The sequence below is a fragment of the Cryptomeria japonica genome, chromosome 6 (genome assembly GCF_030272615.1).
Source record: "Cryptomeria japonica chromosome 6, Sugi_1.0, whole genome shotgun sequence".
NCBI lineage: Eukaryota > Viridiplantae > Streptophyta > Pinopsida > Cupressales > Cupressaceae > Cryptomeria > Cryptomeria japonica.
Window position 1 is genome coordinate 426,890,465 of NC_081410.1, and position 10,268 is coordinate 426,900,732.

General features: G+C 34.6%; 1 protein-coding gene across 3 annotated transcripts; it reads right to left on the reverse strand.

The window, feature by feature from the left end:
• Positions 1-7,145: 7,145 nt before the first annotated feature.
• LOC131043001 (hypersensitive-induced reaction 1 protein) lies at positions 7,146-10,056 on the reverse strand. 3 transcript variants are annotated; one of them, XM_059207385.1, is made up of 6 exons: positions 10,033-10,056; positions 9,588-9,786; positions 9,312-9,432; positions 8,811-8,902; positions 8,508-8,604; positions 7,146-7,842 (listed from the first exon to the last, which is right to left on the reverse strand). In XM_059207385.1, exons 2-6 carry the CDS (start codon positions 9,774-9,776, stop codon positions 7,481-7,483), a joined length of 861 nt encoding a protein of 286 aa, XP_059063368.1. In that variant the 5' UTR covers positions 9,777-9,786; positions 10,033-10,056; the 3' UTR covers positions 7,146-7,480. The 3 variants fall into 3 exon arrangements, with proteins under 3 accessions (XP_059063368.1, XP_057832336.2, XP_057832337.2); XM_057976353.2 differs by having other exon boundaries at positions 9,892-10,046; XM_057976354.2 differs by lacking the exon at positions 10,033-10,056 and adding an exon at positions 9,939-9,963.
• Positions 10,057-10,268: the final 212 nt, after the last annotated feature.

The following is a 10,268-nucleotide window of genomic DNA, read 5'->3' on the forward strand; positions in this document are numbered from 1 at the left end:
TCCACAATGAAATCAAGCCCATTGCAATCATGTGTATTTGTAAGGAATTTATATTCCCTCTAGAACCTAAGCAATCTCTTAACAAGTACCTTAAAAAAGAAGACTCTAATTACATAAACTACATCATATTATTATTTGAATATGATGAATGCCAAAGATCATACAAACCAAAAATAATTAGAAATACTTTAAAAGTCATCATCATAGCCATCAAGAATCACAAGCTATAATTTTACACATTTATTTCTTCATATATTTCACAATACAATCATAACATTCATAGCCTCCAAATATAGTGGATGTAAAGTCACAAATGATATACAAATTTTCTAAAATCGACATTTCATACAAGATGAAGTAACAATATAATCTATAAAACAGGCTATGTCTATTGACATATAATCAATAATTGTAGAAGGCACAAAAAATATATTGACATAAAAAATAAGGAAAGCTTGGAGCCATGCTTTTGAAATCCTCAAAAGAATATTTATCATGTCGAAAAACTTGATTATTATGGCTCTTTTATTGACAGAAGAAGAGGACGGTTACTCATGAGCAAGTGATCCTTGAAGCAATCCATCTCTGATCTATTGAGCAACATCACGAACTGCACCAGGTCCATGGGGTATGAAGACAGCTGAAGATTTGGAATTTGCTCCAATCTCTTTCATTGTAGCCATGACTCTCTTTCGGATCAACTTGATATCTAGCAGCCATGCACACAACATGCATAATGTCAGGTCTAGTACGAGTCAAGTATCTAGCAGTCCACCAACCATAGATTTGTATAAAGACTGATTAGCTTTCAGAGATTCATCATTTTTAGATAATTTGCAGCCAGTCACCATAGGAGTTCCAACCGGTTTAGAATCTTCTAACCCAAACTTCTTCAACGATTCCTTCACATATTTAGTTTGAGATATAAAAATACATTTTCCAGTCTGCGAAATCTGCAAACCTAAGAAAAATTACATCTCTCCTATCATAAACATCTTAAATTCTTTTTGCATATCACCGCCAAACTTCATGCTCAAGTCATCAACTCCTCCAAAAATAATATCATCAACAAAGACTTCAACAATCAAAATGTTATCATTCTCAATCTTGAAATACAGGTTACTATCAACAGTACCTTTATTAAATCCCAATTTCAGCAAATACTTATTCAATCTAGCATACCAGGCTCTAGGGGCTTGTTTCAATCGATAAAGAGCTTTCTTCAGTTTGCATACTATGTCTCCATCATCTGATAATGAAAATCCATCAGGTTGCTCAATGTAGACTTCTTGGATTCAAGACCACCATTCGGAAAAGATGTCTTGACATCCATTTGATATACCTTGAAATCCTTATAGGCAACATATGCAAGCAATAATTTAACAACTTCAAAAAAGCCTCCTCATAATTAATCCCTTGTTTCTGTGAATATCTTTTACATACCAATCTTGTTTTATTTCTAACGACTTCACCAACTTCATTCAATTTGTTCATGAATACCCATTTAGTACCAATCACATTCTTATCTCTAAGTCTAGGCACAAGTTCTCATGTGTTATTATTTTCAATATGATTCAATTCTTCTTCCATGGCCCTTATCCAATTGTCATCTTTGCAAGTTTCAACAACATCTTTAGGTTCAATTTTAGAAATCAAGCATACCTCTTTAGCAGCTAGCCTTCTTCTATTCATCACACCTTTATTTTATCACCAATAATCGAATTTTCAGAATGATTCAATCTTACATACCTCAGAGTCTTCTAATTACTTCGATTTTCAGGTTCCTGTACCTCTCCACCGACAACAACAATATCCAGATTAATTGTCTCTATTAGATCATTCTGCTTCAATTCTTCAGTCTGAATAAGCGTTAGAACATGTTGACCATCATCACACCCGCATGCTCTGATATGTTTTTCATAGTTCTCATCAACCTTCACATTTGCACTTCCCACTATCTTTCTCAGTCTCTTATTGTAGCACCGGTAGGCTTTGCTCTTTGTTGAATATCCCAAGAAAATTCCTTCATCACTTTTTGCATCAAACTTTCCTATATCCTCATCTCTTTTGATATAACACTTGCTACCAAAAATTCTAAAATATCTTGCAATAGAAACATGACCAAACCATAGCTCATAAGGAGTCTTATCGGTATCACCTTTTATATGTACTCGGTTTAATGTGTAAACAACAGTGCTAACAACTTCTCTCCAATAGATCTTCAGAACATTCCCTTCAATCAACATAGTTCTTGTAGCATTTAAGACAGTTTTGTTCTTCCTTTCAACAACTCCATTTTGTTGTGGGGTTCTAGGAGCAAATAATTGTTTTCTAATCCTATGCTTCTCACATAATGAATCAAACTCACCGAAATAAAATTATCCTCTTTTGTTAGATCTCAAACATTTCACCTTCAGTCTTGTCTCAGTCTCAACATTTGCTTTGAATATCTTGAATTTGTCTAATGCTTCCGATTTTTCTTTCAAAAAGACAACCCACGTCATCCTAGAATAATCATCAATCAATAACATAAAATATTTGTCACCTTGCACACTTCTAACGTTCGTAGGTCCACATAGGTCAATATGCACAAGATCTAGCAATCCATTAGATGTATATTGCTTGCTCTTGAAAGAAATTATTGTTTGCTTACCCATTTGACATTCTTTACATACTGGATTAGTAGGCTTAACAATTTTAGGTAGATCTCTAACGGCTTGTGTAGAATTGATCTTAATCATTGAGTCAAAATTAACATGACACATTCTCCTATGCCACAACCGTCATCAATCTGAGCAATCAAACAATTTTTCTCACTAGCATTCAAATGAAAGATATTACCTTCAGTCTTAGTTCCAGATGAAATCTCTATACCAGAGGCATTTAGGATTTTGCATTTACCATTCTTGAATTGTAAATCATAACTTTTGTCAACCATCTGTCCAACACTTCAAAGATTATGCTTCAAACCTTCAAAATACAAGATATCATCAGTATTATGCTTACCATCAAAGGAAATAGAACCTCTACCACGGATCATACAGACTTTGTCATCTTCAAATCTTACTATTCCACCATCATACCTTTCCATACTCACAAATTTATTTTTATCACCGTCATATGATGTGAACAACCGTTGTCACTCACCCATTCATATTTCCCTTCTACTTTAGCAGCTAAAGCTTTCTCCTCAATAGTGTAGCTTGTGGAATCAACAGGTACTGGTCCATCTTCTATGATAACAATAAACACAACTTCATCTCCTTCTGATTCTTCATTTGTAACACCTTCATCACTAGCATAGTAACAGTTCTTCTGATGCTTATACTTCCTGTTAGACTTGTAAGGCTTATCATACTTCTCATGCTTCTCATATCTATCATTCCTATTATGCTTATCAAATTTGTCATGCCTATCATATTTAGCAAATCTCTTTGGGCACCTAGAAGCAAAATGTCTTATCTTATTGCAAGAAAAACACTTCAGAGATAATTTTCCATCATACTTACCAGCTCCCTTAGGCAATCGCCAGGCAATCAATGCTTCAAGCTCATCCAATTCTCTTTCTTGCTCTTCCATCTCTCTTCTCTCTCTTTCATATATGGAAATCCTGCATTCATTAGGATCATACTTCTTTCCGGATATAGATGCTCTAAATGTTGTCTTAGACTTTCCATGTGATTCACCAAATTCACTCGGTTCAAATGCAACAATCTTTCCAACCAACATATCTCTTGTCACTGTAGTCACACTCTGAATCTCATCAATAGCAACTACCTTATGTTTGTAAGCAAGAGATAATGATCTTAGCACTTTAGCAACAATTTCATCTTCTTCAAGAATTCTACCAGTACATTTGATACCTAGGACAAGGTCATTCACCTTAGCCATAAAGGAGTTTATGTTCTCATCTTCTCCCATTTTTAGCATCTCATATTTCCTTTTCAAACTCTGCAACTTAGCAACTTTTACTTGTTTATCTCCTTCATACAAGGTCTCAAGCTTCTCCTAGATTTCATGTGTAGACTGAAGTCCCATCACATTAGTCATCTCTGAATCAGTCAGGGCACTCAGCAATGCTTCCTTAGCTCTAATGTTATGTTCAGCTTCCTTGATCTCACCAGTAATAACCAGTCCATTCTGAGGAACATAATAGGCATTCTTTGTAATCTTCCAATAATATTCTCCAAGACATCTCAAGTGCACCTCCATCCGGTTCTTCAATATAGCATAATTACTTCCATCAAATTTCAGACTCTCCTTAAAGATAACTCCTCCAGTTGCCATCCCGGATCTCCTCAAGCGGTTAAGCTTCAACCGGAGGATCTAGCTCTAATACCAATTGTTGGCAACAACAATGAAGGAAAACTGAGGGGGGGGGGTGAATCAGTTTTCACCATATCTACAAATTTAACCACAAATATAGATCTGATAAACTACAGCAACGATAAAGATAAGCAAACTGATAGCACAACACACAACACCAAGATTTTGACATGGAAAACCCAGTTAAGGGAAAAACCACGGTGGGAACCTACCCACAATAAGATGATACTCTGCAATAGCATGTGAAAATATTACAATGAGGAATGCACATGCATTCAGGGATACTGCCTAAAGTTCACAACTCAAAATACAATAACCCGGAAGGCTACAACCCTCATAGAAATCTCACTGACTTACAATAAGATTTAGACTACAATCCGGGAACAAATGAACTGCAATAATAACATCTGCTAATACCTGATGACAATTCCAGTTAAGCACATTTGGCTGCTCTGCAACACCAGTCTCTGCTCAATACACCATATCGAAAGATGAATCCTTGTTCGCACATACACCACTCTCTGATAATGCAGACACAACCTCGATACCCAAATTACATGACAATATCACCTATTTATACAATTCATCAACTTTGACAACAAGGTCGGCTAAACTCTCAACTCACAATTACAAAATTACATCATACGATACAAGATTGACCACTGGGCCAATATAATGATATACATGATATAACATGGACCTAATCAAATTTCCAAACGCTCATCTCCATCGGTAATCACACCAAGATCAACCGCAACACGCTACACCACCAAGAAAACCACATAACACGAAGAACATCACCAAATCAACAAAACAACCAAAAACTCGCACAACAATCAATGCAGATCGCCAAAACAAACAGGACACAAGAAGAAAACACCAGCAAGCACGTTAGAATCATTAGCAATAGTTGCACCAATACCACTTATCAAATCTTCATCGATCAACATCTGAAACTCAAGAACACTCAATCAACAACAGTTGTAACGAAGAAAAATAATTTGTGGAGCATCAAATCACGAACCATCTGAAATAAAGATACACAAGACCATCCCAAACAATCTACCAAAATCTTAGTTCAATATCTGATCACACTGGAATATATCAAAGGAATACCGAAATCTACAAAACACTGATCATAAAAACAACTGCAAACAGGATCATATGATATGATCAATTAGACTTTCCGGATTACTGAAACCAATACAGAAAGATGTAATGATACTAGAAATACTCCATACACCAAACCATGATCCCAATAAACCAGTCTGAAACGGCGGTTGCAATAAATCATAGGAATATGTTGACATCAATGATAACAACATATCCTAGCAGCAACAGTGTCCAACCTTCCCCACCGCCCCCCTCTCTCTCTCTCTCTCTCTCTCTCCCTCCCTTCTTTTATCTCTCTACTTCTCTCCTCTCTCCTTTCATCTCCCTCCCTCTCTACCTATTTATATATCATCTCCCTCTCCAACTATTGCGAACATAACATGATCTTGTTGATAATAGAACCTAGTTATCTTCCTCATTAGTTTTTGTTTTGGTCATGTTTGGAAACATATAACTGGATGCATAGCTGATTTTAAACTATCACTTCTCAATTGAGACTTTGTTTGCACAAACATCATCATTTTTTAAATGTCCTAACAATTGAACTTAACACACTGAACAATTGTATGCAAAATACACCAAATATTTTCATAATTGACCTTCCACACCTTTTTGGCATTACCCATTGCACACCAAAGTGCAATTGCTAATTTAGTATCTCAATGACCATGAAAGCTCTTAACAAAAATCAAATGAAACCGGGTCCATCAAATGAAACTAATTTAATCCATTTAAATTACTTCAATACATAACTGCAAATATCTTGCCAAAACCCAATCAAAATTGGTAAACGTATAATCATAGAAAACCTGAGAATCGTATCATATATAGATTCAGAGCTCAATATAGAACTACAGTAAGCATCTTAAAATAAGCACTGATCATATAATCCCTAGACAGTTCATTTGAAAAGAAGAAATTAAGAATGCTAATAAAATATGGCATACTGAAATCACATATATTATTAAATATCCAAAAATAAAGTTAAAAAGGATGAAATTGAATACATAAGCCAACCGCTAGCAAGTATGCCAAATAAATATAATATATTCCAATGCTGTTTCCAGGTGATTGATGACTCATGAACAACGGTTTAGAAACAATCTTTGCCTTTTACTTAACAGCTTACAATAAAAAAAATTCATTTGACATGCTATGGTTGCACAAGATGTACATGTGTACACACATACAACAATAAACATGTATATATAAATTTAAAAACACACAGGAATATAGAAAATACATTCATTATCATTCTATTTTGACAATATCTAAAATTCATAGAATAGCAAGCCAACCTCTGCCTTCCAAATGCCAGCTTTTGCCAATATCTATAATGTCCTCTTTCTAGCACAAAAGTTAACCCAACAACAAACCAGTCACCCAGAATGGAAAAAAAATAAAACCACCACCAACAGATCTCCCTCTTCATTACACATTAAAATTATACCAGCATATAGGCTTTTGTCGCCCCTAAAATGTAGCTCCATAATGAAATCAAGCCCATTGCAATCATGTGTATTTGTAAGGAATTCATATTCCCTCTAGAACCTAAGCAATCTCTTAACAAGTACCTTAAAAAAGAAGACTCTAATTACATAAATTACATCATATTATTATTTGAATATGATGAATGCCAAAGATCATACAAACCAAAATAATCAGAAATACTTTAAAAGTCATCATCATAGCCATCAAGAATCACAAGCTATAATTTTACACATTTATTTCTTCATATATTTCACAATACAATCATAACATTCATAGCCTCCAAATATAGTGGATGTAAAGTCACAAATGATATACAAATTTTCTAAAATCGGCATTTCATGATACAAGATGAAGTAACAATATAATCTATAAAACAGGCTATGTCTATTGACATATTGATATAATCAATAATTGTAGAAGGCACCAAAAAAATATTGACATTAAAAATAAGGAAAGCTTGGAGCCATGCTTTTGAAATCCTCAAAAGAATATTTATCATGTCCACAAACTTGATTATTATGGCTCTTTTATTGACAGAAGAAGAGGACAATTACTCATGAGCAAATGATCCCTGAAGCAATCCATCTCTGATCTGCTGAGCAACATCACGAACTGCACCAGGTCCATGGGGTATGAAGACAGCTGAAGATTTGGAATTTGCTCCAATCTCTTTCATTGTGTCAAAATACTGTGTCACCAACACCATATCCATCACATCCTTTGCAGTTGTGCCAGGCACATTCCCTGAAAAAGCAAGTACACTCTCTCTCAGCCCATCCACAATTGCTTGCCTTTGCCTAGCAATTCCAAGTCCTGAAAGATATTTTGATTCTGCTTCTCCTTCTGCTCTTTTGATTTGTAAAATTTTCTCTGCCTCTGCTTTTTCTTGTGTTGCCACCCTCATTCTTGCAGCTGATATAAAACAATGGAATGAATGATCATGGAATGAAAACAATATTTGGATAAATAAACTAAACAGAAACAAAATATGAAGGAAATTCAGGATAATGAATTGGTTTTTCTAAAATTATATTTTTGAGTGTGAAGAAACATTTGGTCATGGATTTTAGAGATGGATAGAGCTAAATTCTTTTAAAATTGGTTTCAAGCTGAATTTAATATGTTATTAGCATTCCTCTTTTGTAAGGATCTCCTACTAGGATAAAATCTAATGATTTAGGTCAGCTAAAAACAGATTGTGGCATGTTACAATTGATGATCCTTATAGGATTTGTGTGAAAAACAGAATTTAAGTTCGAGCCTATAAAAACAATGAAGACCCAGATTGGTTTAGATTAGTTGAGAGTTTGAGGCAAAAATAGGCATTGCTTATCAATATAAACAACAGAGATGTTGAGTCCATGCCTCTGGTGGCAAAAAGACACATTGGCTGGTTTTAAAAGAAACCTCCCTGTTCTAAGATTGATATGACTTCTCTGTTTAGTAACATCGAATGCATTTCTTAAATGAATATCATCCATCCATTCATAAAATGGAAAAGCTAATGTCAACAATCTCCAAAAACTTTAAAATGAGAGGGCATGCACTACTGAATATGAAACTCCAATTTGACATACCTGCATTTATTTCATTCATTGCTCTCTTAACAAGCACATCAGGTTCTATATCTACAATAAGTGTTTGCACTATCTCATATCCATAGTTTGACATGGCCTGTAAATGTTAAAAACCAGGATTAAGTCATACTGCATTCGAAATCCTTCTAATAATTGCTTCTTTTAAAAAATAAAAACAAATATCAAGAGCAAATCATAGAAATAAATAAATATGAATATTGTGTAATATTTATGAAATATTTTTCGGTAACCAGTTGACAAAATGAATCAATAAAGAAATTAAATGGGCTTGAAGTTCCCAACCTTCTCAAGTTCATCTTCAACAGCTTTAGCAATCTCACTCTTTTGCTCAAAGGCATCATCCAAATTCATCTTTGGAACAGTTGAACGGACAACTGTAAATCAAACATGGGAACAAGGTAATTAGTCTAATCCTCTTTCATAATTTAAAAGTTCATGGTTAGGGTTTCTCTCCTTCAATTGTCTCACATTGCAGTAAGAAAAACAGACTTTAGGGTTTTTTCAATTGTCTCACAGAGAAGAAAGAAAAACAACTATCAGATAATTCCATGATTAAAGCGGTCCAGGCATTAAAGTAAGATCATAGATATGATTTCATGTATATTTCACAAAGCTAACCATGTATACGAGAAACAGCAATTCTATTACAGATATGGTCACAGATTTCATGTATATTTCACAAAGCTAACCATGTATACGAGAAACAGCAATTCTATTACAGATATGGTCACAGATTTCATGTATTTACAATTATACTCTGAATTTTATGTTCTCAAACTTTACCATCAAATACATAGGCCTGAATTTGTCCTCTTGTATCACTTAGCTTATAAAAAGCTTCACTGGCCTTTTCCACAAGGGCACGGTATTGAACAGAGGCCACCACAGTCACAAAAACATTATCCTGCAACAATTTAAAAAACAAATTACTCTCAAAATACATGCATAATCCCTTCTGAAGAAGCTTCTCCATCTTGGTAAGTGTAGGGTTTGATTTTGATCTTAATTTTATTAACCTAAACAGAATTTGATCTTAAATTTATTAACCTAAACATATACCTTGGTCTTTGTTTCACAGCGGACATCCAGTTGCTGTACTCTTAAGGAAAGATGACCACTGACTTGGGTTCCAAAAATCCAAGGCACACAGTGCAACCCTGGCTCCAGCACGTCCTGAAACCGCCCAAATCTCTCTGTCATGGCCACTGTTGCCTGATCTACTTGCAAGCAGCAACATAACTGACCCATTTTGTTATTCCTGCATCCAAATGAAATAAACACATGTACAGTAACTCTAACCACACTATGAACCTGCGCATGCAAACATTCAGAACTCTAACTTAAAAAACCCAAAGCTTATTACCTAAACTGTCACTGGTAGAAGTTTTCTAATACCATCTAATATCTTACCCTCCACTACCTTGAATAGAGAATTCCTATATATCTGTAAAGCTTGAAACTCAACTCAATATATATTAAAAAACAAAACACAAAAACAAAAAACCTTCAGAATTCTTATATATCTTAATTGCTTTAGGCTCAATCCAATATATACAAAAAAGACTTAGAATTCCTATACGACTTTGTCAAAATGATAAGACTTGAGAATAATAATAATAAATGGGTCCCTAGATCATGTAAACTTAAACTTAGCCGTTGGTTTCTTCACAAACGCCTCAAGCTACAAGTTTACATGGACCCACAATATGCCGTGCCAGGGTATCCATGAAAAAAAATCAG